Here is a 27,521-nt window from a genome sequence, read left to right as displayed (position 1 = left end):
CAGAACGTGAAGGGCCGCAGGCCGTCCTATCACGGCCCGGCGAGCTCGGGTCCCGGAGGAATGTCCAATCAGGGTCGGGGGGAGGCCCCGTTCAGTCAGGTCGCAGGACCTGAAGCATCGCCCAATCGGAGCGCGGGGCCTGTAACGCGTCCAATCAGGCCTGAGGGAGGTCCCCGGTCCAGGTAGGTGTTTCTCGGGGGGGAGCGGGCGGGGCTCGCCGGCGCGGAGCGGCGCACGTGTGGGTCCGCGGGGCGCGTGCGGACGCCGGGAGGTTCCGGAGCGGGACGCCGAGATGGTGAGCGCGGGGCCCGCAGGGTGGGTCCCGCCGGCCGGAGCGAAGCAGGAGCGGCCGCGGCGGGGCGCTCCCCTCCCCGCGGGTCCGCACCTGCGTGCTTGGCCGGTGGAGCCGGAGCGGGGCCGGCGCGGGGCGGGCGGGCCTGGGGCTCCGGGCGGTGCGCGGCCCCGCGGGGTGACGGCGGACACCGGCCGGGGCAGCGGGCGCGCAGAGGAGGCCTCCGGCGGACTTCGGTGCGGCCCCCCGGGCGGGGGCGGGGGTCTCTCTCTCGGGCCGGGTCAGCGCTCGCGGGGCTGGGCCGCCCCGGTCGGCCGCTGGGGTTTCGCTTCCTGCGGAGCCTGCGCCTCTCGGTCCGGTCCCTTCGGGAAGGACGAGGCGCCCGACGAACGGTGTGAAGCCGCCGAGAGGCCGGGGGCCGGCGGGCTGCTTCGCGGTGGCTGCCGTCGGGGGTTTTGAGGGACTTTGGCTGCATGGAGGGGCCCGGGGACCCCGCGGGTCGTCGGAACAGGCACGCGGCGCGGCGAGCGGTGCCCGTCGGGCTGCGGCCGCGCGTCCGGCCACGGTCCGGTCCCTGTTCGGGGCCGACACCCGTGGGCTTGCGTCTAATCTGCCTCTTTGCCAGACAGGGACAGACGCGCTGCCGTTCAGTGCGTGATTTGGGGACGTTTTGCTGAAGTCCCTTCTGCGGGGGGGGGGGGACACCCAGTGCCCCTGTGTCCCCCGGAGCCGCACGCGCGGTGTGAGTGTGGTTTTGGCTTCGCCGTCCGGGCCGCTCGCTTCTCGCTGGGGACCCGGCTCCGACCGCCTGTGGGCTCCGGACACCAACGCCCAACGGAGGCGGCGGGAGGTGGCCCCGGGCGGTTGGAACGTGTTCCTGGCAACCCTGCGTCCGAGGTGACGGTGACGGAGCCAGGGCTTCTCTGGGGGCGGGGGCGGAGAGGCGGACACGGTAACGCCCCGGAGGTCGCTGTTGGGTGCGGGGAGGGGGCGAAGGACCTCATCTGAGAGCCGGTGCGCCCTGCAGGGTCCTGGGTCCGGATCGCGGCCTTTGCTCACTTTCCAGGCTGCACCGAGAGATTTATTGTCTGCGATCGCCTTTGGCTCTTCCCAGGCCTGGGGGATGTAAGGGCTACTTAAGCAGAGGGAGCCGTATTGTTGCAGTGAACTTAGATCGACCCTGCCCCTCCCAGAGGAACTGCCTTGCCAAGCCTAGGTACAAGGGCGGGTCAGGCCAGGTGCAGACATCCAATGACAGGGGCGCGCGTATATCCACTAGGGTGAATTGAGATTCAATTGGCCGCCTGTGTGTTAGTTACCTAGCCGTCTTTTGTGTGTCTGGCAGATCTAGCATGACTGTGCAGTTTTCTCTGTGTGTTGCAATCTCATTGGCCACCTGTGTATAGCCCAGCTAAAGAGCCTCTGTAAAACCTGTTTTCCGAGGCTAGTAGAAGCAGTGTGGCAGTCCCGCTGGAGCAGTAAGAGCTGTCGGCAGGAGCTGTAAGAGTCGTCGAGGTGTGGCCCTGCCAGAGCAGCCTCTCTCCGGGGAGTGGTCTCGTCTGGGAGGTGGCCTCATGGGCAGCAGCCTGGTTGGGAGTGGTCTCCCCGGAGAAGCCAGAGCAAGAGTCGTGGAGAGCTGTCAGCTGTAGGAGTCATCGAGAGCAGTACGAGCTGTCCGTAAGAGCTGTAAGAGTCCACGGGAGTGGCCTCGTCTGGGAAGCAGCCTCGTTGGAGAACGGTCTTGTCCGTAGCGGCCTCGCCGGGAGCAGCGTCATGGGGAGCAGAGTCTGTCATCGGGGCTGTCGTCTTCGTAGTCATCATTGCCTCTTCATCGTCGGGAGCAGCCTCGTCTGGGGAGTGGCCTCGTCCGGAGTGGCCTCGCCTGGAGAGCGGCCTCGTCCGTAGTGGCCTCGTCTGGGGAGCGGCCTCGTCGGGGAGTGGCCTTGTCCGGAGCGTCCTTGTCGGGGTCGTCGTCACCGTCTCTTCGTAAGAGAAGGCCCCTACCAGTCGGTTTGATTTTCGATGCTTGGCGCGAAATAAAGCTTTGCTTGACTTTCGCTTTGCATCAGTCTCGTTCCTTTGATCACGGACCCTAACGGGACACTGTTGGTTCTGTGTTCCCTTTGTGCTCCTAAAACTTAAGGAAGGAGGGCTTTTTTTTGTTGTTCTGGTTTGTTTGTTTTTCCATTTCTTTGTGATTCGGAGGGACTGGGAGGTGGTGGGAAGGTAGTTGGAGGCAGCCCTGCTTGGAGGGGAGAAAGTGTTGGGGACCGTTATCAAAGGAACGAGACTGAGATAAAGTGAAAGTTACGCAAAACTTAGCTCTATGCCAAGCATTAGAAGTCAGACTTCCGGCCAGGGCCGCCTCCGAAGAGAGTGACCCCCTCCCGATCTCACAGGCTGGTTTTATAGAGCAGAACCGCAGACCTCAAGGTTCGTGGCTTCTATTGTTAGGGCGTTTACTCCCGGAATCCATAGCTGGAACGGGTACCAGGAACTACTGGGGCGTCTTTTCCCGGAATGAAATCTGTGGGTATAAACAACACCAAGGCTACCTCGGCGATATGGAGTCGCTCTGGCTAAGCAGGCCCTACTAGTTAAACAGGTTTTAACGTTAAGTCAGCCCTGACATTCCCCCCTTTTCTTTGGAGGTTAGTCAGTTCCTTGACTCTTCCTGAACTGCAAGCAAAGCAGGCTCCAGTGGGGGCCTTAAGGAAGTTACTGAAGACGGTAGGGACTCTTATGGTACATTGGGCTGTTTTAGGCTGATGAGGTGTCCCCTGGCTGCTGCTGAGTAGGAACAGTGTTAAAAGTGACCAAGTTATGAAACCCTTTGGAGTCTTGGTTTTAGTCCACAGTTGGTGGGGTCCACCGGCAGTGGGTCCCATCTCTGGGGGGTTTCCTTCCTTGCTTTCGGCTCGTTTGACGTGACACGTGTGAATCCAGGTCCCGATGCCTTCTACTTTTACTGCCGTGGGGGTGGTCAGGATGACAGTGAATGGTCCCTTCCAGCGAGGCTCCAAGTGTTTCACTTGGTGGAGGCACATCCAAACCAAGTCTCCGGGTTGGTAAGGATGCGGTTTTATCTCCATCTCTGTCTCAGTGTAGGCAGCTTGGATCCCTGCTTAGGCTCTTTTTAAGACAGACTGTAGTGCCTGCAGTGACTGGAGTACAGACTGAGCAGTCATTTCCGCTAGGGCAACCTCTTATAGCCGTGGGCAGAGTGTGGGGGGGATGTCTCCCGAACATTATTTCAAATGGGGTCACCTTGTTTAAGTAGGGTGTACATCGCGCCCTAAGGAGGGCGAAGGGAAGGAGATCCACCCATCCACCGCCAGTCTCCAGAATTTGTCAAGGTTTTTTTAGGAGTCTGGTTTATTTTTTTTACTTGTCCAGAGCTCTGGGGCCGGTAGGCACCGTGTAGTTTTTAATTGGTGCCCACGGCCTTGGCCTATACCTGTGAGACTGAACTCACCAATGCAGGGCCGTTGTCTGACCCGATCGTGGGAGGCAGCCCAAACCTAGGAATTATTTTTTTAGTAGCTTTTTGGCTACTATTCCTGCTATCTCATGTTTGGTGGAAAAAAGCCTCTACCCAGCCTGAAAAGGTATCCATAAAAACTAACGTACGTTTGTGTCCAATGGGTTCTGTTATTATTCCTACAGAATATTAGGCAAGATCGGCTAAACGAGCTATTGTGCAACTTCTGGGAAGTTTACCTCAAGTTGTTTGTCTTAGGTAAACAAACACTTAAAGACAGTAAAATCTAGAACTTAATATCCAAAGAGGTGTGTTACTGAAACATAATTTTTCTTTCTCAAATAACTCTCATTTCCAGAGATAGCCAAACCAGGACTGACTTATTTGAAGAACAAGTCCAGTTTTAACAAACTTGGCCTGACTGTTTACAGAAGCTCAGCAAGAACAGGGAGTGATCATACAGATCGTTTGGAATCTGCTTTGCTGGAACTTTTGTAAGGAATCTCTAGGTTGAACTTTTTAGTAGCCTTAGTAGCCTTTCCGGGCCAGAAGCCAAGCCACATACTTGCCATCATACATGCCTGCAATACCTGTCAATTTGGGAGCATTCCCCTCTTCCTGAAGTACCCGAAGTATCCCGAGATGCTTGCACCTGCCAGGAAGTGACAGTCTTTACTCACCTGGTGAGGCTGCTGGGAACTCTGTAAGCAAGGTATCAGGCCAACAGTTCCAAAGGGCTTTATGACTCCAGGTTTTATCAAGTCAACCTTAGTTCCTTTAAGCTGTCTGGTCATATCTGAGGCTTTTTAAAATACGACATTCCAGTCAAAGCCTTGGTAAAAGAACCAGTGTTTCCAATGGTGTCCAGGGAGAGACAGATTCTTACTGTTACAGGGAGAACAGATTCTTACTGAACTTACGCAAATGACCGATTGGAAGAAAGAATACTTGCTGAGACCTTTTGAGCTTCAGAGGGTTGAGATAGAAGAGTTGAATACTTTGATTTGTTTACAAATAAATATTTTTACATTTCTGTAAGTCACAGGTAACTTAAGAAAAAAAAGTTTTCTTAGTCTGGAAGAGCAAACATTAGAGAACCAGCAATGTTTAAAATAACAGATACAAATTATAATCTTTTAGTTCATTTACTCCCATGTGACTAATTCGGGTTTAGTCTGAATGCAGCTTTTACTTAGTTCTGGAAATTTTTATCCATTTCAGTTTTAGGATTTTTTTTTAATAAAAAGATATCTGTATTTGTCCTGGAAATCCTTTATATGAATCTCCTTTAAGGTAAAACTTACTTTACAAGAGAATTAGAACAATTATAAGCGACAAAACCTCAGAATAGATATGGTTCAAGAGCTGAGGAGATGAGAGTTTACAATTTAACTGGCAAGAAAATCAGGTTACTTCTGTGACACGCACCATTTCAACAATTACAATATCAAGTGATGACCTTATTAAAAGGTTAAAACTTTAGGAAATGCGTAGCATTTCTATAATAGTTATAGCATTTACCTAAACGTAACCCAAGGTTTATCATTGGTTTAGTAGTACTTCCTGAGTAATTTAACATACCAAGGAAAAGCCTTATGAGTCAAAGAGATCTCATTCATAATTTAAATCTTATTGACAATTGCTAAAATCTAAGTTTTAAAGCACAAGCTTAAATAGGATTACGGATGTTTAAGATCTGATAAAACAAAACATAGAAACTGGTTTCTCTGGCAAAGAGAAAACCGTTTACATTCTGTTCTTAACAGCAGATCAATTAATCTAAGAAAATTTTGTCTTTTTGAACAGAGAGAAAGTAGACTTTTTTTTTAAGATTTTATTTATTTATTTATTTATTTGTCAGAGAGAGAGAGAGAGAGAGGAGCGAGAGCGAGCACAGGCAGACAGAGTGGCAGGCAGAGGCAGAGGGAGAAGCAGGCTCCCTGCCGAGCAAGGAGCTGGATGTGGGACTCGATCCCAGGACGCTGGGATCATGACCCGAGTGAAGGCAGCAGCTTAGCCAGCTGAGCCACCCAGGTGTCCCGAGAAAGCAGACTTTTTATACCAGTGTCTTTTTAATTCACATAATAATCAACATTTACTTGAGTGGATTACCAATGTAGATTTGCCATGACACAGGGCTTTAGTCTTCCTTTTTTAAATATTAGGCCTTATTTGAGCAGAAACATTTTACAGGAAAAGATTTATTATGTCTTTTTTCCCTTCTTGTGAATAAATCCATCAAAACTGATCTAATATGGTCAAATTTTCAACATATTTCATTGTTTTCTTTCAAACCCATAAATCAAGGCAAATAAAAATAAGTTTCTCCAAGCCTTCTACGACTTTCTGTATATCCTCAAGTTTCGTTTTTATTATCTCCTTTCATGTTCTGGTGCAACCAGACATTTTCACTTTAAGACAAAACTACTACTCTCTTAGGCCCTCCATTTTTGTGTGTGTACAGTTTTTCTAAACTTACTATCAGTCATCAGTCAACTGCCTTCCCTCTGGTTTTTCAGACAACATTAAAACTTTTAATAAAAACCTTACGGTGGTTTTCTTTTGGTCTAGAGTACATGGAGTCATTTCATGTGTATTTACCACTCTGACGTGCTACATTTTAAAACTCCTTTTAATCTTAGTCCGTCCTGACCATACCTAAAATTTCTTTCCTAAAGATTTTTCTTCATAAACCTTCTGTAACTTCTTTTGCATTTAAGTTTTGTCCCAAGCCATTTTCTTTCAAACAACCATCTCATTTAGGACAAAATTACCTTTTATCTTTAACAAAATGTATTCCCATTTTTTCTCTTTTTTACATACAGAGTTGCTTCCTTTATTTCCATCAGTCTTACAGTTAGCAGAATTTTGTACTCTTAGAAACACTTCAGTCTCTAGTGATAGCTAAGTATTACCCAATTGTGAACTGTTATAACAGAACTTTTTAGATGGCAAATTTATGAATCAGCTAAGCATAATACATGTTTACCAACAGACTTAAATATTCTTAGTTTTTTTGCAGTAAGAAGTCAAAAGCACAAACCTAGTTCCAGTAATTAATGCGTTAGGATTTTATCCCATTTGACTAAGACCTAGATATCCATAATTTAATTTCATTTGTCATCCAACCAAAACTTTAAACTTTCAGGTTACCGAAGACTTTGAAAGCTATTTTAACAATTACCCATTAAAACTTTGAGACAGACAATTAACCATCAGTTCAGTTATTTCTTTGCTAACAGATTTTAACAAATAACATGAGCTTATCTGACTTTCAGTAAACTTTGAAGTTTCACATTTATTGCTGTTAACTTTAAAGACATGGGTATCTTAATTAAACCAACAAACTTAACTTAGTTTAAATACTGATTTACGTTCCCCCTGGACCCACTCCACTTTGAATGTTTACCTGAGACACGGGTGGGAAGATCTGGAGTGAGGGGTATTAAGTCCAGGGGCTGCTCTTCTTGCTCCTTGACAGTGAAGAGGGAAGGAGCCGTGGTGCAGGAAGCACTGAGGTTGGTCTAGAGGCCAGTTATGCAGGCCGCACCCAAGTCGGTGCAGAAACAGAACAGAGAGACAGAAGAACAAAGTGCCGCCAGAAGGCAGAGAAAGGGTTTCCAGTTTTAGAGTTCATCAGCTTCAACAGAGGAGCAGATGCCATGCTTTCCTGCCAGCAAGGGGGGAGGGGTCAGGCAGTCCGTGTCCCGCCAGAGAAGACAGGGAATTTCCCGGAAACAAAGGGAGTTTTGGCCGCTGCTTGGGAATATTCCTTAAAGTCTCTGTCTTGACTTAGACTAACTACAGTTGGCTCCAGTTATAGCCATTAACACAAGAAATGAGTAAGGGAGAAGGCCCACATCTATTAGGAGGAACGGAGAGACAAAAGTTAGAGTCCCCTTACTCTCTGCTTGCCCCACTTCTTCAAACATAACAAACAACACAACAGACAACAAAAAGACAAGACAAAGACAACCACAAACCCAGCGTCCCTTCCCCGACCAGATATCAAGTCTAAGGGTGTGCAAGATGTAATCCTAACTCAAAAACATACAACCTGTCGCTGGTGGGGATTTTCTTGGCGCCCTGAACACCTAGGGGGACTCGAACCCCCTAGCAGGTCCCCTGACCACCTAGGGGGATTCGAACCCCCTGGCGATCTACCAGTGGAGGGTTGCGGCATCCCCGCATCCACTCCAGCCCTGGGGAACAATGCTGCATCCAGCTTCTCCCTGGTGAGCTATACCCCTGGAGCTCCGCAACCAGACAGACAGACAGGATCCTGAAGAATGGGGTCTCGAGATCTTACCTCTGGCGGCTTTTCCCAGATATTCTGATGCTGGCTCCGTTCTCGTCGTTTGATCTCGGATGAGCCCCCAGATGTTGGGGTCCGTTATCAAAGGAACAAGACTGAGACAAAGTGAAAGTTATGAAAAGCTTTGTTCTATGCCAAACATTAGAAGTCAGACTGACTGGCCAGGGCCACCACCGAAGAGAACGACCCCGGCCCGATCTCACAGGCTGGTTTTATAGAGCAGAACCACAGACCTCATGGTACGTGGCTTCTATTGTTAGGGCGTTTACTCCCAGAATCGATACCAGGAACTACTGGGGCATTTATTCCCGGAATGAAATCTGTGGGTATAAACAACAACATGGCTACCTAGGCAATATGGAGTCGCTCTGGCTAAGCAGGCCCTACTAGTTAAACAGGTTTTAACATTAAATCAGTCCTAACAAAAGTAGCCGGGGGCCTAAAAATGACCTCTTTCTGGCCGCCCCCAACCCTCTGAGCTCACAGCAGGACCCACCATAGACCTGTAACCCATCCAACCTAGTGTCACTCCTTGGTGAATCAGAATCAACACCAGGTTGAGATGTCCTCCCGAGAGAACTACGGATTGGCAGAGGCAAGGTCTCAGGGAAGGGCTTCCAAAGCGTCCACTCCGGGAGGCAGGGTGGATGGATCTTTCCCTGGGGACGCCTTGTCCTCCTCTGCAGAGGGTGGGCTGAGGTGGGTTTCCGGTGCTGCGTGGGGGCAGCGGCCCCTGCTCTGAGCGGCTCACCCGTGCTGCTCCTCCCGAGTGTGTCCTGGGGAGGCTCTTGCTGCCCAGTGAGGCCAGCGTGGGCGACACGACTTCTGTCCTTGCTGTGTGTGCAGTGGGCTCTTCCATTCTTGAGTGTGGGCGAGTCGGGGCCTTGGGGGGGTCAGGCGTTCCCCACGTTCATCCCGGGCCGGTGTGGGCACCGCAGCTTCCTTCAGTCTGACTAAGCGTAAACCGGAGTAAACACTGACATGCGGGGGGTGGGTGGGGGCTGGCCCTTTCAGCGGGACATTAAAATTGACCAGCAAATGCCAGTGCGGTGGGTGTGTCACCTGTCGGGGCGGATGCCTGTCACCTGGCCCCGGGAACTCTCTGGCTCAGCTCTGTCCAGCTCGGGGCGGACCCGGGATCTGCTGGGGATCACGTGGCAGTTGCTGTGATCCCTGCTGGGGTGGACACTGTCATCGTGGGGTTCCCCTTCTAGGGCAGCGTCACCTTTCACCCGTGCATCTGCGGGTTTCTTCTGCTTCCTTCATGCTCTGTGGACGTCCGTGCGGTCTCATTTCCATGGGTTGCCCATGTTCTGTCATGCTCAGGGGTTCGCGTGTCTCTCCGTGTCCGCGTGGATGGGCTCCTCGCGTGTTCGTACACTTGCACGTCCCCATCCCCTTGGCACAGCCCACCCTTCTTCTGTGCTGTGAGAAATGCCTTCCGTCGCTACGGTCACACGCACCCCTGTCGGTCCCCTTGTTTCGGGGACGTGGAATCCGCAGGACTGGGCTCTGGTCCGTGCATGTGTCAAGGGAAACCATCCCTTGTTCTCCTGCACATAAGCAGTCTTCAATGCCCCGTGTCCACGCCTCCCCGTGGCCGCCCCAGCTCTGCCCCACCTGATGCCCCTTCCCCAAACTGGGGGCCTATGCATGCGTTCTGCTGTTTTCCGACAGGCCGTGTGTCTGTCCTCTGTCAGTGCCAACGGTTCTCATCACTCATTAAAAATAAAGCTGTTGGTTACTTTACCCCCAAACTGGATTTATTCTGCAGTTGTGGGAACTGCACTTGGGAGTGTGAAAGGTCGCGAAACCACGGCCCTTTGGAGGACAGAGGGGAGGAGGACTCTGTGCAGAGGAGAGGGGACGGGGGTGGCTGTGGGAACACAGAGATCTGGGAGGAAACTGGGAGTGGGAAGCCCAGTGTGGGGGGTGGGCTCATTGGCTGGGTGGCACTGAGAGGTGGAGGCGGGTCTCCTCTGTGGATCCCAGGGAGAGTCGTGGATCCCAGGGAAAGTTGTGTGTAGGTGCAGGGTGCTGGACTTCCTCCTGAGCCCCCGGTGCATAGCTTGGCCGGACCCGAGGGCGCCCCCGCTGGCCCCATGACTGTCACCTCCACACGTGGTATGCAGGGCCGGGCGGGGGTGCTGGGGGTCCCGATGTGTCCCCTGCATCCAGGACCCCTTCCCTGCACTGTGGCCGCTTGAGGGTTGGGGTAGATCCTAAAGGGGGCCCTGCCCATGAGGTTGGAGAGAACCTGGAGCTGTCTTCTCGGGGGATGAAATCTGGGTCTCCCTGCAGTCTTGCCCCTGGGCCGGTGCTGCGGAGACGGCTCTCCCGGAGCGCGGTGGGTCTTGGCAGGAGAAGCCATCGGCCCTTCCGGCCAAGGGTGGAAGGAGGCGGGCCGAGCGGCCTGGCCGTCCTGCGAGGTCTCGGTGCTGGGAGTGCAGGGGCTCTGGGGGAGGGCGTGAGGTTCAGAGGGACCGACCCCAGGCCTTGCGGACTCAGGGTGTGGGGGGATCTCGCCACAGTGTGTCCGCTGACTCTCCGTAGTGAGACGAGTGGGTTTCACGAAGCCCCGGGACTGTGGGTGTTGCACAGTGACTGTGTGAACCCGGCCAAACTCAGCAGAGCTGGTGAGCCCCCTGGCTGGTCACGTGGGCACCACGATCCCCGGTGACAGTGAGAGCTGTCCCCCGGGGAGGGACAGTGTTTCCTCAGAACTGCAGGCCCAGGACATGCACTGGCCTGTCTACACCAGAAGGCTGGGTGCAGTGAGGAAACGTGTAAGCCGTGGCTAAAACCTACTCCTCTCCCACCGGAGGGAGCCGTGTGACCACCAGGTGCGCGGGTGGGACCTGGCAGGTGCGCTCTTGGCTCTTCATGGCTTCGGGAACATTCTGCACTAAGATTGGTTACGGAGCAGCAACCGTGTTGTTTCAGGCCAGTGGGTTCACGATGTCCAGTGGTGACTCGTGGGGACTGTGGAGTCCCTGGTAGGGCAGATGGTTTTTAGGTCCAAACCAACCTGGACTAAGGGACACTCCATTTCCAGTATTACTTGTCCCTCTCTAGAGCCGGTCATTGGGTGTCTCTTACCCACGTTCTCACACATCATTGGAGGAAAACAGATGTTTGCCTGTGGTTTCCTAGAGCAACGTTTCATTTTTTGTTGGTTTTCGATTGTGTGTTTCATAGAGGGGGGAGAGGGAGTGGGTGCGTGTGAGTGTGGGGGTGTGGGGAGGGGCAGAAGGAGGGGGAGGGAGAAGCTCCAGCCCATTCCCAGCTCAGCGCAGAGCCCGACGCTCAGATGGTGACCTGAGCTGCAATCAGGAGTTGGGGCGTTTAAGGGACTGAGCCCCCAGGCGCCCCTGGAGGCGGGACCCAGCCTGATGGCAGAGCAGACAGTTAAAGTTCAGCATCGGATAAGTGTGGGACACCAGCGCCATTTTCAGTTGATCCCATTGGAGGCAGGACCACCTCGAGGTCTCTGTAGTTTTCAAGGTCATGAGCTGCCTGATGGGCGTGCGGACTCCTGGTGGGAACACTTGTGCTCTTGCACGCAGTGAGGGGTCAGAGCCCGGGGAAAGTGCAGATGAGGCCCCAGGTTGAGCCGAAGTTGCTGCTCAGGGCTTTCTGGGGACAAGTCGTCACGTGCCCAGCACGATCTGTGCTATTTGCAACTTCCATTTCTTTTATCTTCATTTTCTCTTTCTTTTTTTTATAAAGTATTTTTTTAATTTTTTATTATTTATTTATTTATTTATTTATATTTTTAAGGTTTTATTTATTTGACAGACAGAGATCGGGGTCAGGGAGGACGGAGGGGCCCGTCCCCATCCGCAGAGCGGTTCCTCCAAGCCCGTCAGGAGGGACTTGGGGGACAGCCCCGCGGCCGTGGGGCCCCCCGTGGGAATGGCGGGACGGGAGCGGCTGGGAGGAGGGCTCCGGGGCTCGGGCGTCGAGGCGGCCGCAGCCTTTCTCAGCGGCGCTGGCTCTTGGCGGGGACCGTGCGGACCGGCGGCCGCTGGCGTTCTCGGGCCTTCGGCGGCGCCGGCGACCGTGCGGAGCCTCCGCGGTCCGTCCTGCTCGTGGGCCGGAGCGAGCTCGACGCCGGAGGAACGGCCGGCGCGGGCCGCGGGGTCCCGTCCCCTCCCCGTGCGCTGCGTCCGAGGGGCGACCCCGCGCGGCCGTCCGCCCCGCCTGGCTGGGGGCCCCCGGGAGGCAGACCCCGAGCCCCGCGCGCTCGCCGCGGTCCCTTGTGCCCGGCCCGCAGGCGCGCGTCTCCGGGGGGCGACCGGCCGCGGTTCCCCGCGGCGCCAGGGCCGCGGCTGTGGCTGCTCCGAAGGGGTTTCCGGCGCGCGTCGCGGTGTCTTTGCGGCCGTGAGGCGTCGGTCCCTCTCCCGGGTCGGGGTCGCCCCACGCCCGTGGGAGAGTCGGTGGGACGCTGGGGCCCCGCGGGGCGCGTCGAAAAGCCGTGTCACGTGCTTCGGCAGGATCGTGGGGGTCCCCGTCCCTCGGGGCGCTCGTGCCTCCGTGCGGGGGCGGGCGGCGTGTGGGGGCCGGAGCGGGACAAGCCTCCTCTCTGGCGAGGCGCTGTCAGTGCGTCGAGGTCAGAAGGGCCGGGACCGGCTCGGACGGCGAAGGTCCGCGGAGTGTCCGGGCGCGTGGCTGTTGCGGGGCCGGGGGGCAGGGGGCCGTGCGGATCTGTGGCCCCCGAAGCCGCGAGAAGGCGCGTCCGAGGCCGTTTGTGTTGCTTCGTCGTTGGCTCCGTTAACCCCGGAGCGTCCTCGGCTTCCTGAACATTCGGATCTCAAGGGACCCGTTCACGTGTGTCTCCGATTCTGTGTTCTGGGATCACGACCTGCGGATTTAATGACCAGTGAGACGGGTTTGCGAGATGGAGATCGCACGTTCCGGTAAAGGCCCTTGCAGCTCCCTCTCTCTCTTTCTTCCTTCCTTTCCTTTCTTCCTCTCAAATTCTTTCTTTCCTTTTTTAAAAATTTATTTATTATTTGAGAGAGCAGTGGATCAAGGAGGGGCAGAGGTGAGAATCCGCAAGCCGGCCCCCTGCTGAGCGCAGAGCGCAGGGAGATGCTGGGTCTCAGGACGCATGACCTCGTGACCTGAGCCAAAACCAAGAGTAGGACCCTTAACCGATGGGCCACCCAACGCCCTAAGGCCATTTTAGTTCGGAATTCCATTTGGTCCAGTTGGTTCATTTTGTTAGAAACGCATGTGTGCAGGGACTGTGGGGCTTTTTTTTTTTTTGTTTTTACTTGTTTGTTTTAAAGATTTTATTTATTTGACAGACAGAGATCACAAGTAGGCACAGGCAGGCAGAGAGAGAGGGGGAAGCAGGTAGAGAGCCCGATTCGGGGCTTGATCCCAGGACTCTGAGACCATGACCTGAGCCGAAGGCAGAGGCTTAACCCACTGAGCCACCCCGGTGCCCCTGGGGGGATGGTGGTGTTGAAAACAAACTGGGCAGGATCCCTGTTAGCTGCCCTGTCACAGCGCTTTGATGGCTGGAATCCATTTCCTCGTGGTTTTCTCTAGACTGAGGAATTTTAAAAAATGGTTTCTACGTAGGAGTAGGATTGTCACAGAAGGAATCAGAGGGAGGGCCTGCCCATTTCCATCCGGCACTGATCCAAGAGGAAGAGCCCAGTTCTGAAAAGGAGCTGGAACAACAGCCGAATGAGTCTTCTGAGAATGAACAAGCCCCCGGCACAGGTCCCCAGCAGACCCTACCTGGCGCAGACAGGGCACGGGACTCTGATCCCAGGACAGAACTGACCCTCCAGCCTCCCGCCCAGGGTCCGTGACAACGCAGCACCGAGGGCTCCCACACTTGTGTGCTCTCAGTGGTTGGTGTCTTCTTGGGGTCCATTTGTGATCAGCAAGTCACACTGACATTAAAAATAAAACCGTCACTTCTCTCTATAGGAAAAATTGTGGTATGGGGTGGGGGGAAGTAGGTGGTTCCGTGGCTTCAGTGTCCGACTCTTGATTTTGGCTCAGGTCATGATCTTGAAGTCTTGAAATTGAGCCTTGTTCTGTGCTTAGTACACGGTCTGCTTGAGATTCCCTCCGTGGTCATAGATATATATGTAAGAATTAATGATAAATGTATAAATAAATGTGAATATTAATATTAATAAATAATAAATTAGTAATAAACAAAAAATTTAAATGAAAAACAAATGAAAAATTTTAAAAGTCGTAAAGAAAAATGGGTTTATCTGGGAATGTCAGAGAATGGTAATAGGGTCCAAGGAAGCCCCCAGGAAAACCACAGGCAAGCCTGGGAAAGAAAGGGAGCGGCTGCTTTTTCGAGGAGGGGGACGTAGGGAGGGGCCCGCCACACAGAGCATCCACTGGAGCAACCTGGAGGGTCCATCTGTTGTGGCTTCTCATTGGCTGAGCCGTGAGCGTCTCTCGTTGGCTGAGCCGTGAGCGTGTCTCGTTGCTGAGCCGTGAGCGTGTCTCGTTGCTGAGCCGTGAGCGTCTCTCGTTGGCTGAGCCGTGAGCGTGTCTCGTTGCTGAGCCGTGAGCGTGTCTCGTTGCTGAGCCGTGAGCGTCTCTCGTTGGCTGAGCCGCGAGCGTCTCTCATTGGTTGGCCTGTGACTGTCTCATTGGCTGGACTGTTGCCACGCGGAGAAACAGTCTTCCTTCCTCCGGTGCGGTACGGAGTGCGGCGCGCATCTCTCCGCGGTCCTCTGCCCCCGGCCCTGAGGGCGGGTCTGGTGCTTCTCTGCGGACTCGCGACTCCACCGCAGTCGTGTCTCCTGTGCTCGTTTCCGGAGCGCGGCCGGGCTTCTGCGCGGGTTTCCCTGCTCCTGTGGGGTCGGCTGCGGAGCGCGCGCGGCCTCCCTGTCGTGGGCGGTGACCGGACGGTCGTCGTCTTGACTCTTCCCGGGGGGCTGCCCCGGGCGGCGTCCCCCGCAGCAGAGATGCGTGACGGCGCCGCCTCCTCGCGTGTCACCGGCTCGCGCCTGCATGACTCCGCAGCTGTTCCGGTGGGGCCGAAGGGGTGTCTGCCCGCAGGGCCACGTCCCTTTCCCCGGCGACCACCACCCAGCACCTCCTGAGCCTCTCGGCCGCGGGCGGACCTTCCTCGGAGCCGCCGCTCCTCCGCTGTCGGCTGCGGCCGCTCCCAGCTGCCCCGCACCAGGGTGAGGCCGTTCCCCTCTGTTCCTGGTCGGTTGAGTCCTCTCGTTAGGACAGGGTCGTGGGCTTCGTCAGATGGTGTTCCTGGGTCTGTCGAAGTGATCGTGGGTTTTTGGGTTTTGTTCTGTTCCTAAGGCTTAGGACTGCAGTTGTGCTCCCTGAACCCGCCGTTTTATCTCCTATGACGGGAAAGACCTGCTGCTGATGCCCCGAGGCCTGTCCCGCCGAGGAGGGGTGGCAGCAGATGGCGGCAGCAAGCCCTGCTGCGTGGTCTCCGGCAGTAGCCGGAGCCACACACCAGGTGGCCAAACCGGGTCCTACAAGGAGAAGACTCACCGTTGGGACACGTAGGAACTTGTTTGGCTGTGGATCAAGACGGCGGCTGAATATAAGGGAACAAAGAAATGAAGGGGTTGGTCTCAAAGAAGCGAGGCTGCTGGGCGTCCGCAGGCATCAGGAGAGGGTCTGGCAGAGTACATCCCCCCTGCGGAGGCGCTGTGCAGGAGCTGCTGTTGCCAACTGCGCCACGTGTGGGGAGTGCAGGGCTCAGGGGATGTAGTGGGAGAGAATAGGAAAAGGGTCCTTTGCCCCCTCCGGCACGCACAGCCCGAGACCTTCTGTTGTCTGTGGAGTAGGAGGGTTAGACCAGCCGAAGGACTGAAAAGACAAAGAGGGAGGAAAGGGGGAAGAGGGGAAATCCCTCACCCGTTTGGGCAAAGGCAGTCCGTGGGGCTCCCCGTGGACCTCTGGATGTTCTCGAGGAACAGTCCCAGCTGGAGTTCGTCACCAAGGGAAGCGCCCACAAAATTCTTAACCTGGGGATACAGTGTCAGAGCAAAGTGGCCCCCATGAAGGACGCCAAACATGGGGCGGCCTGATCCCATGGAGCTGGCGGCATGGGTGGGGAAAGAATTCACCCGAGACAGACCAAGGAGATAGAAGTTTATTGAAGACGCCACAGGGGAGCACCACGCAGGACAGCAGAGGAGAGTGTCTGCCACGAGGTGGTGCCGAGGGGCGAGAATCAGGGGGGACTGTGAGAGAGTGTGTGATCCTATGGAATCTTCCCTGTTTTGGTAACTGTGCGTGGTTGGAAGAAGTCTGCTGGGTACTTAGGGCCTCTGGCCATTTCCAGGTAGTCACTTCACGAGCCGGTTAGCATTCAGCTGTGGTCACTGTGGGCCGTTTGCTTTGATGCTTATCTTTCCGTTGCTCCAGCTTATTGCTGGAAAGCGGCCCCTACGTTATGTTCCCCCGCTTCTGTTCAAGTCACCCTGGGCTCTGTTACCATCAGGCTCTCAGGGGCTCCTCTTTCTGGCGCCCTTCTGCTGGCATTCTGGGCACTGGGGTATATGGTCGAGGCCCTGCTGATGTCCGTGACTCTTCAGGATCTGGAGCTCCTCTTGTGCACCACGTGTGCCAGGCCCCTGGGCCCTGTGTCCGTCCGTGCTCACTGTCCACCTAACCCAGGAAAGGGTGGTGTGTGCCTCTGCCGGGATCGAGGGCACTGCGCTAGGCTCCTTGACCTCGTTGCCTTCCAGCGAGAGCAGCCCTGGCATCTGTGTGTTCACAGCACCCTGACATTCCGGCTCCAGTTCTTGGGGCTGACGAGGCAGTAATCGTCCTTGAGCAAGTCAGAGATGTGCCGTCCAGTTTCAGTGTGGTGTGAACGAGTATTTCATTTTTCATTCTTTACCATACAAATGTTCTCAGATCAGCTCATTTTCAGTACAAATAGCCTATATTTGGGTGTATGTACGTCTGTATGAGCTGTCGTCATCGCCCTCTGCTTCGGGGTCCCAGCCCTTCCCGTCACTGAGGGCACTGCCGTGGATGTGTTTGTATGTTGTCACTTCCGGCATGGGTGTGACTTCGGTCCTAGGGTGGGATGCAGTTCCCTGTGTGTCGCCCCCGCATCCTCCCACACACACGGGTGAGGAGGGAGCGTTGCTGCAACAGAACATGTGGATGTTCCAGGACACAGTGGTCTTTGCGGATGTGGCTGTGAACTTCACCCCGGAAGAGTGGGCTTTGCTGGATCGTGGTCAGAGGCGGCTCTACAGGGACGTGATGCTGGAGACCTGCAGGAACCTGGCCTCCCTGGGTAAGCGCGGCTCCACCCAGTCTCTAGAGTTGTAGGGAACGGGTGTCTATCTTCCTTGGTCCGAGGACTGGGAATACGCTGGAGGAGAGACAGACGTGGTCCAGGCCTTCATGGAAACTACCGAGGGTCACATACCTTTTGGTGAAAACAGAGTTTCACGTGTTAAATCGACTCTTCTTTAGTCTTGATCCAAGTCTGAGACTCCCCTCTTTTCGAAACGCGAATGTGGTCTCCAGGGTCCCGTTAGGGCAGGGAGCGCTGCTGTGTACTTTTCAATCCTATGAAAGTTACACGCGGTTGCTACCTGTCGGGCTCGGTGACGTCACTCCAGTTACACCCTCACTTAATGAGGAGGGAAGATGACAGAGTAGGAGAATCCTGAGCTCACCAGCTCCACTGGACACACTGGGGAAAGAACCGCATGTGTTCTGACTCAGTCTGAAAATGACCCGAAGGCCGCCAGAGCAGACCTTTTGCAGCTAGTCCCCGTGAGAAGTCCTCATGGGAGAGGGTAGGTGGGGCAGAGATGTGGTTGGAAACCCAGCCCCAGTGCTGCTATGTGGAAAAGTGGGTGGGACCTCCCAGGTACAAGGAAGCAAGGAAATGAGTCCCTACACCAGGCACCCTGGCCCTGGGGACCACAGTGCAAAGACCAGGGCCTGGAACACCTGCCTTTGAAAATCAGTGGGACGTAAGTTTGGGAGTTAAAACATCAGTGGGGTGCTGGGGCGCAACTCCAGGAAGGATGGAGGCTGTGGACAACCGGCAGAGAGCACACTCTTATCCACTGGCACAAGACGGAGCACACAGCTGCATGTTGAAATGTCCCTGGGTTATGTGTGAAGATTCATTGCCTAATTTTAGGGCACACACTGGAGGCCCAGAGAGGTCTCTAGGGACTGACATGTTGACAGGTGTCATTTGTCTTGCAGCCCGTCCCCGGGATAGCCAGCTCCATCTGGGAGCCAGTTCTGACCCATCACGTATGCATTGCTTATACTGGTTCCCCCACTCGGCACTGGTTCCCACTCACTCACCCCATCTAACCCACCTGTCCTGGAGGTACCCGTCCAAAGTAGCTCCTGTCCAGCCGCCCTTGGTGGCAGCCTCCCTTGGGAATGATGTCTTCCCCATTGGGACTCCTGTCCTGCCACCCATGTCAGGCAACCCCAGGTGTGATGGCCGCCTCTCAAAAGCATAATTCCTGTCCCGTGATCAAAGGAGCTAACCACAGCGACCAGGGAGCCGGCATTGGTCGCATTCAGGCCTTTGGTCCCCTGGCCTCTCAGCTGCCCTCTACTGCTCACCTCTGCGCCCACAGCAGTCACCACGCATTGTTGCCCACGGCCATATTGAGGTTGACCGCCATTCATCAGTGCCCCCAGCAAGGCTACAGCAGGACTTCTCCGGCAGCCATGCAAGCCCCACACAGTGTGCATGTAGCAGCTGGGTCTCAGCCGTGACAGGCGGCCACACACGGCCAACAGCAGAACACTCCTGGAGCACCTGGCCCTGGTGACTGGGGAATGCTGTGGTGGAGGGCACCGTAGGATGTTTTCTGGTAAGGCCACTACTTTGAGGACCGGGAGATGTAGCTGACTGACTTAATACATGCCAGCACAGGGAGAAGACAGAGGAATTTGTTGCCAAGAAAATAACAGGATAAAAGCACTGAAAATGACCTAAATCATAGAGAGATAAGTCATCTCCCAGATAAAAGAATTCAAGGTAGTGGTCATGTAGATGCCGCCCAGACTTGAGAGAAGAGTGGATAGACACGGTGAGAACTTCAAGGAGATAGAAAATATAAACAAGAACTAATCACAGCTAAGAAACCCCATAACTGACATGCGGAATACACTAGGGGGATCCATAGCATATTGGAGGACGCCCCACAGCTCCCCGCAATCTGGAAGGTGAGGGAACGTAGGAAGCAACCAAGCTGAAGAGCTGAATTACAGTACTGGTGAGAAATGAGTAACTGACGTACTAAGTTCAGGGACCTGTTGAGCGCAGCAGTGATAAGAACATTTGCATCCTGGGGGTCTACGGACGAGAACGGAGAAAAGAGCAGGAATTTCTTTGAAGAAACTGTGGCGAGGAGTTCTCAGATCTGGGCGTGGAACGGACCCTCGGGTCTGGGAGGCTCCGCAGGGCCCAATGGGAAGCGCGAGCGGAGGTCCACACCGATGTTTGTACTAAAATGGAGAAAAAAGGAAATATGAAGAGATTATCTGAAACCAGCTAGAGAAACTCTAAACTACAAGGGAAACTCCATAAGGCCGTTAGCTGATTTTTCAGGAGAAAAATGGCAGCCTAGCGGGACGTGGCATCCTACATTCAGAGTGTGGGAAAAACCCACAACCGAGGATATTCTACTCAGGAAATCCATCACTCAGAATTGAAAGAGGGAAAAAGGTTTCCCAACAAACAACAATTAAAGAACTTCATCACCACGAAACCATCTTTTTTTTTTTTTAAGATTTTATTTATTTTTTTGACAGAGAGATCACAAGTAGGCAGAGAGAGAGAGAAAGAGGAGGAAGCAGGCTCCCCACCGAGCAGAGAGCCCGATGCGGGACTCGATCCCAGGACCCTGGGATCATGACCTGAGCCGAAGGCAGAGGCTCTAACCCACTGAGCCACCCAGGCGCCCCCAGGAAACCACCTTAAAAAAAAAATTCTTTTACTTCTTTATATGCGAGAGACAGCACACACACACAAGGAGGGCGGCGGGCAGAGGGAGAGGAAGAGAGAGAATCTAAGTGGGCTCCTCACCAAGTATGGGGCCCGATGTGGTGCGCGATCTCAAGACCCTGAGATCGTGACCTGAACCAAAATCAAGAGTTGCATGCTCGGATCACTGATCCACCCAGACGTCCCACCATTAAATCGGCCTTACAGGAAATCGTGATGTGCTGCTTTTAGTGGAAAACTTTTTTTAAATGGAAAAGAAAAAGCGGTAAGTAAAAGCATGAAAATTATGAAAGGATATAAGGAAGAAAACTTTTTTTAAGTGGAAAAGAAAAGGCGATCAGTAAAAGCATGAAAATTATGAAAGGATGTAAGAATTTGTTGGTAGTTGGAAACATAAGATCAGTAGACAAGTCACTTAGAAAGCTATTATGAAGGTTAAAACACACAAGTAGTGAAATCATTTGTATCTTGAGGTTTATGCATAGATACAGAGGACCAGATGTGAAATACCGGGAGCCTGCCTGGCTTAGCTGGTAGAGCGTTGGCCTCTTGGTCTCAGGGTCATGAGTCTGAGCCCCACATTGGGCTTACATATTTCTTTTAAAAAAAAGAAAAAGAAAAAGAAAGGCTGTGCGGGCACCTGGGTGGCTTAGTCAGGTAAGGATAAGGCTGTTAGCTGATTTTTCAGGAGAAAAACGGCAGGCCAGTGGGAAGTGGCTCAGAGTTTTTGGCTCAGGTCATGATTTAAGGGTCCAGGGATCCAGCCCCACGTCGGCTCTCTGCTCAGAGTGTAGTCAACTCCTTTTCCCCCTGTCTGTTACCCAGCTCTTGCTCACTCGTGCTCTCTCTCTCTCTCGCTCGCTCTCTCACTCTCTCTCAAATAAGTAAATCTTAAAAAAAACAAAAACAAACCAAAAAAAACCCATTTAACAAACTAGGAAGAAGTACATGCTTCTCAGTAATTACTTTCAATGTAGATGGACTAGACGCTCCAATCAAAAGACACATGTTGACTGAATGATTAAAAAAAAAAAGAACCCATGTGTAGTCTGCCTAAAAGGGAGACACAATATGGACTGAAAGTCAAGTGGACTAAAGTAGATTCTCCACACAAATAGAAGTGGGGTAAAAAGTAGAGCTCGAATACTTACATGAGGTAAAGTAGGGGTCACAACGAAGACTGTGACAAGACAGAGACTGCCATGACATGATGATAAGCAATTTAGTCAGACAGGAGCAGATTAACAATTGAATATATCTCTGCACCCAATGGGAACGGTTAAATATATAAAGCAAATATTAAAAGCATAAAGGCAGAAAGTGACGATAGTAAATAATTGTAGGAGGATTTAACACTCCACTAACATGCCTGCATAGAACACCCAGACTGAAAATCAGTAAAGAGTGGATTTCAGTGACATCGCACCAGGTGGACATAATGAACATTGCATTCCAAATGGCAGAATTCACGTTCTTTTCAAGGGCACACGGAACATTCTCCAGGATAGTTTGTATGTTAGACCACGAAACGAGTCTCAGTAAATTTAGGAAGACAGTGATCTTATGAGGCATGTTTTCAAAGAAGCCTGCTTCTCCCTCTGCCCATGCCTTCCCCTGCTTGTGCCCCCTCTCTATTCTCTCTGACAGTTAAATTTAAAAAATCGTTACCAAAAAATAAATAAAAATAAGCTCAAACATGTTGAGGCTAAACAGCATGCATCAGGGGGTCACCAGAGAAGGTCAGGGAGGAATCAGAAAATACCTGGAGCCAAAGAACAATGAGTGGATGATGGAACATCTTTGTCCTGAGCAGCACAAGCTGGTAAGAGAGATGTGGACTGGGCGCCTGGGGGGCTCAGTGGGTTAAACCTGTGCTTTCGGCTCAGGTCATGGTCTCAGGGTCCAGGGATCGAGCCCCACATCAGGTTCTCTGATGCCTCTGATGTTCTCTCTGCCTGCTTGTGATCTATCTCTGTGTCAAATAAATAAATAAAATCTTGAAAAGAAAATCATCAGGGAAGTCCAAATCGAATCAGCAGTGAGATACCACCTCATGGCAGCCAGGTTGGCTGTATCAGAAAGACAAGGTATAACAAGTGTTGGTGAGAATGTGGAGAGAAGGAAACTCATCTTTGCTGGTGGGAAGGTCAATTGGTGCAGCCTGCATGGAAAGCAGTACTGAGTTTCTGCAGAACACCACAGAAGGACCATGTCGTCTGTAATTCTGCTTCTGGGTATTTGACCATAGAGAAAACATTAACGTTCATTGTAGTTTTAGTTGCAATACTCAAGATATGGAAGGAACCGACACATCCGTCGGCGGGTGAATTGGATAATGAACATGTGGAAAATGCGTATAAGGGACGATGACCCAGCCATGGAAGAAGGATGACGTCTTCCCATTTGTAAATACGTGGATGGACCTAGAGGGTTTTCTTCCAAGTAAATAAGTCAGAAAGACAAACACCGTATTTTACACACATGGAATCTAAATAACAAAGTGCGTGAACAAACAACAGGAAATACAAACAGACTTAAAACTATCAAGAAGAAATTGGTGTTTGTGCGACTGGAGGGTATGGAGGGAGAGGAGAAATAGATGAAGGCGATGGAATGGTCCAGAGCCGCACTTACTAAACGTGGGAATGAAGGAGGACACGTATTGCGTGGGGCACTGGGTGTGGTGTATAAACAGTGAATTTTGGAACACACACACACACACACACACACACTAAACTAAATGTGGGAATGAAAAGTACAGCAGAGGGAATATGTCATAATATTACTAGTTTTTCGTAGTGAGAGATTTTAATTATACTTACTGTGGCAAGCATTTTGTAATGCGGACGATTGTTGAAACACGGTGTTGGGCACCTGACAATAAAATGAGCGGTCAGTATGCTTCCAGCAAAAAGAAAAAAAGTCCACACTTAACCATCATCAATGAACTTGAAGAATAAAGAGCCCATCTTCCAGACTGGTAATTGGCCCTTCAAATCCTCCCCCCTGCTGGGCTGTTCTCAGGAAGCTCTCGGCAGCCACACCCACCATCCGACCTCCCAGTGGCAGCTGGGGCGTGCAGGCTCCCCCAATGGCCTCGGTGCCTTCAGAACAGTCCGGTAACCCTCAGTCGGACCAGGTTCTAGAGAAGGGAATGGCATTTGCGCATGTCCATTAGAAACATGACTCCGTCCTTCTTTTGAGAAGGATGATTTTGTTGTTCACCTGCTCTCCCTGTCGGACATTTCATCCATCCTTACCCACGTGGCAAGCCTTTCTGTGTTCCTTTATAGAAGTAGGGTGTGGAGGTATGTATCTTGCCCACTTCCTTTCTACTTTACTTTTCTGATAATACTTACCTCCACATTAGTCGCCATCGATTTTGAAGTATTTCTGAGTAAACAGGCTGCCCTACATACACTTTTTCTCTTATTGCCAAAGTCCCAAATCACTAGGGTCCTGAGGATTTTTCTTCGGTTACTTGTCTGTTCTCCCTGATGAACCTCATTTCCATTTCGGAATCAGTATATGACTAGAAATCGACATAGGGTCTATTTTCTTCCCTTCAAACATCAGGTCATTCCCAAGAAATTAAATTTTGCTCCTAATTTTTGCAGTTGGTCCCAGTCAGGATAAAAGGAGTGCATCAAGGACTCAGCGGAATGTTTTGCAGAATGAGCTCCCCAGTGAAGGCAAGACCGTCTTACTTGCAAGAAATGATTCGTGTTCTGTTTTTGGAGAAAACTGGAAATTTCCTAACGGTGGAGATCAGACCCAAACCCAGGAAAGGCGTTTGAGGTGAGTAACACTCATACAGGAGAAGGAGGGACTCAGGGCGGACAGGGAGACTAACTTGAAATCAAAGGATCGCTGAGAGCACACCTCAGTAATTGTATGATCCAAACTTTCACATGAAGAAGTTTGAATGAATTCATTCTAGATATTGAACATTTGAAAACGAATTCAGTTGGAAATAATGGTGAGAAAAACGACATCTGAGAAACCTAGAATGTTCTGACAGTATTCCAGTCTTCAGCCAGTACATTAAGCTTGTTTCACTTTGTTACCATGGAGACAGTGCCACAAACACAGCCGTTCACTGAAGACGGCCATTATGTAGTCAAGTAATCATTCATGTGGGTCAGGAGATAATTAATAAAGAGATCAGTTAAAATCATTATTCCGTAACAGTGTGCCTTCCCATTTTGAACAGAAGTCGTTTGGTGAAGCAGGTCTGTGAAAGCAGTGAAGATAATCGATGTGGAGAAACCAGAAGGCAGGTGACAAGTGTTACCGTGCGTGAGGATCGTCCTACTGGAGACAAGTCCCGTCCGTGCGCCGAGTGTAGAGAAGCCGTCACAGACGGTTCTTTCCCTGAGAACCCACAGAGATCCCACCCTGGACACAAACCTAGTCCCTGTGAGGAATGTGGGCCGGCCTGCAGCCGTGTCTCGAGCCGCAGCCCTCACATGGACACAGACGTTGTAGAGAGACCTTATGAACCTCAGGACACTGGGGGAGCATCGAAGAGAGACTTGAAGAGTCGCGGTAGTAAAAAATCTTTAGAGTGCAAGAAATGTGGAAAAACTTTCACGTGCATGTCGTCCCTTCGGAGTCACGTGAAGGATCACTGTGGACAGAGAGTCCATACGTGTGACGTGTGTGGGAAAGCCTTTATGTATCAGTCCTACCTTACACGTCACATGAGAACTCACACTGGGGAGAGGCCCTATGAATGTGTAGAGTGTGGAGAAGCCTTTTGGTCTGCTTCAAGTCTTCAAAGACATGTGAGGACACACACTCGGGAAAAACCCTGTAAATGTCAGCAATGTGGGAAAGCCTTCCCTGGTGACAACTCCCTTGAAGCACACATGAGAAGACACCAAGAGGACAGAACCTTGGAATGTAAGGAGTGCGGGCAGAGTTTCAGGAAGCATCTGCCTTTTGAACGTCACATGACCACACACAATGTCATGAAACCCTATGAGTGTAAGGAGTGTGGCAGACTCTTTAGATATCACACAGCCCTTGGAGTTCATATGAAGACACATACTGGGGATAGACCCTACAAATGTAAGGAGTGTGGGAAAACTTTCCGGAAGTCCGAACATTTTAAACGTCACATGACCAGCCACAGTCCTGTGAAACCCTATGAATGTAACCGGTGTGGCAGATCCTTTCGGGATTACACAAACCTGCGAATCCATATGAGGACGCACACTGGGGAAAGACCCTATGAATGTCAGCAGTGTGGGAAGACCTTCAGATATCTTGGAAATCTGCGGGAACATACAACAACACACACGGGGGAGAGACCGTATGAATGTCAGCAGTGTGGGAAGACTTTCAGGTATAACTCATGCGTGCGAGAACACATGTGGAAACACACTGGAGTGAGACCCTATAAGTGTCAGCACTGTGGGAAAGCCTTCGTTCGTCACCATACCCTTGTAGTACATACTGTGAGAAAGCACACCAAGGGTGGACACTTGGAATGTAAGGAGTGTGGTGAAACTTTCAGAAAGCATCGACCTTTTGAACGTCACATGGCCATACACAGTATCCTGAAACCCTACGAATGTAAGGAGTGTGGAAGAGGCTTCAGGTGCCACAGAGACCTACAGGTACATACGAGGATACACACTGGGGAACGACCCTTCAAATGTGAGGTGTGTGGGAAAGCCTTTAAGTCTCCTGCAAACCTTCGAGCACATATGAGGACACACACTGGTGAGAGCCCCTGCAAATGTCAGCAGTGTGGGAAAATCTTCTCGACTCCTGGAAGCCTGCAAGTACATATGAGGACACACACCGGGGAAAGACCCTGTAAATGTGAGCAGTGTGGGAAGGCCTTCACCACTCCTGGAAACCTGCGAGCTCATATGAGGATACACAGTGGAGAACGACCGTGCAAGTGTCAGCAGTGTGGGAAAGCCTTCACCTCTCCTGGGAACCTACGAGCTCATATGAGGACACACAGTGGGGAAAGACCCTGTAAATGCCAGCAGTGTGGGAAAGCCTTCACCTGTGCTGCGTTCTTGCGGGTACATATGAGGACACACACTAGGAAGAGACCTTATGAATGTCACCACTGTGGCAAAGCCTTCAGGAGTCCATCACACCTGGAAGCACACACACGGACACACACTGGGGAGAGACCTTTTAAGTGTACAGAGTGTGGGAAAGCTTTCAGTCGGCCTCAGTGTTTTCAAGATCATTTGAAAACGCACAACACAATTAAAGCCTACGAATGCAAGGAGTGTGGGAAAGCATACAAGTTTCCCTCATCCCTTCGAGTGCATATGAAGAAACACACTGGGGAGAGAACTTCACCGGTCCCTACTCCTTTCAGGAACACGAGAGGAATCACAGTGGATGGTGACCTGTTGTGAATCTACGGACTCTGGTAAGACCTTCTAGTATTGCACAGAACTGCAAGTGTATGTGATGATACTCACTAGACGAGAATTGTGTGAATGTCCACGCTGTGGGAAAGCCTTCAGGTGTCCCTCTAATCGTCGAGGATGCTCGTGAGAGCACAGTGATGTGAAACCCTATGAAGTTAAGAACCGTGGAAAAGCCTTCCGGTATTTCCTCAGTCTGGGAGCACAGACACTGTGGGAAAGCACTTAATCTCCCTAAAATAGTTTTTAAAATGAGAGCCAATATACTGGAGACAAACCCGAATGGACACAATTTGCGGAACACTTCCCGTATAGAATTTCATGTGTTTTGTTCATGACAATTGTGGCAGGACAGAAATCATTTCATTGTTACAAACGTGGCTTTGTTTTTGCAAGTGCCTCTTCCATGATAGAGATGCGAAGTGTCTTAATTTCTAGTTCATATTGCTGATATGAACACTCAGGGTGCTAAGTGTCCTTTGTCCTCTATATCTGTAGGACATACACTTTGTAGTCTCAGACTTGAAGTAATCACCTGGTTATGTAAAACGCGTTTCTTTTCCATTACAATGTCTTTTAGACTCAGGTTGATAAGAACATGTGTATGGGAGGGGTGTGTGTGTGTACAACTTTATATAATTTTAGAAAAAAGAAAAAGAAAAAAACTTGAAGTTCATATTCCAAAAATTTCCCAATCTATGATCATCACATGAGACTTTTTGATTGTTGAAAGTTCTTTTCTGTTTTCTGTTCCTAATAACTGGAATTTCCTGACTCTGAATCGCCTCTATATTTTCAGTCTTCAATATTGAAATATATGTTTTCACATAAGCTCTCTCCTTTTATTGAGCAGTTGTTAAATTCTTATGTTGTTTTTATCTCTTCTGAGACTTATTTTTGGTGTCTTTGGTTGATTTTGTTCCAAATATGACGTGGAAGAATGTGCTTTTGACCATTGTTCAGGATTGCTTGTTTTGTTCTGTTTTGTTTTGTTTTGTTTTTCCTGCAGTCAGTGATGGTGTTGGAAAAAACAGTGAGTTGCTTTCTTCTGGCCC

General features: G+C 51.6%; 2 protein-coding genes across 2 annotated transcripts in view; both read left to right on the top strand.

Annotated features, from left to right (window-relative positions):
* Positions 1-27,521, top strand: part of ZNF556 (zinc finger protein 556) — a 144,276-nt gene that overhangs the window by 56,586 nt on the left and 60,169 nt on the right. The gene's annotated exons all lie outside the window — the stretch shown is intronic.
* Positions 212-27,426, top strand: LOC308340882 (uncharacterized protein). Its single transcript, XM_080800353.1, has 4 exons — positions 212-295; positions 17,239-17,365; positions 23,680-23,860; positions 24,276-27,426. The coding sequence occupies exons 1-4, from the start codon at positions 293-295 to the stop codon at positions 26,452-26,454; spliced, it is 2,490 nt and encodes an 829-aa protein (XP_080656479.1). The 5' UTR covers positions 212-292; the 3' UTR covers positions 26,455-27,426.

This window comes from Martes martes (genome assembly GCF_963455335.1).
Source record: "Martes martes genome assembly, chromosome: 1".
NCBI classification, from domain to species: domain Eukaryota; kingdom Metazoa; phylum Chordata; class Mammalia; order Carnivora; family Mustelidae; genus Martes; species Martes martes.
The sequence above is the reverse complement of the archived record's forward strand: the minus strand, read 5'-3'. Positions and strand labels throughout refer to the sequence as shown.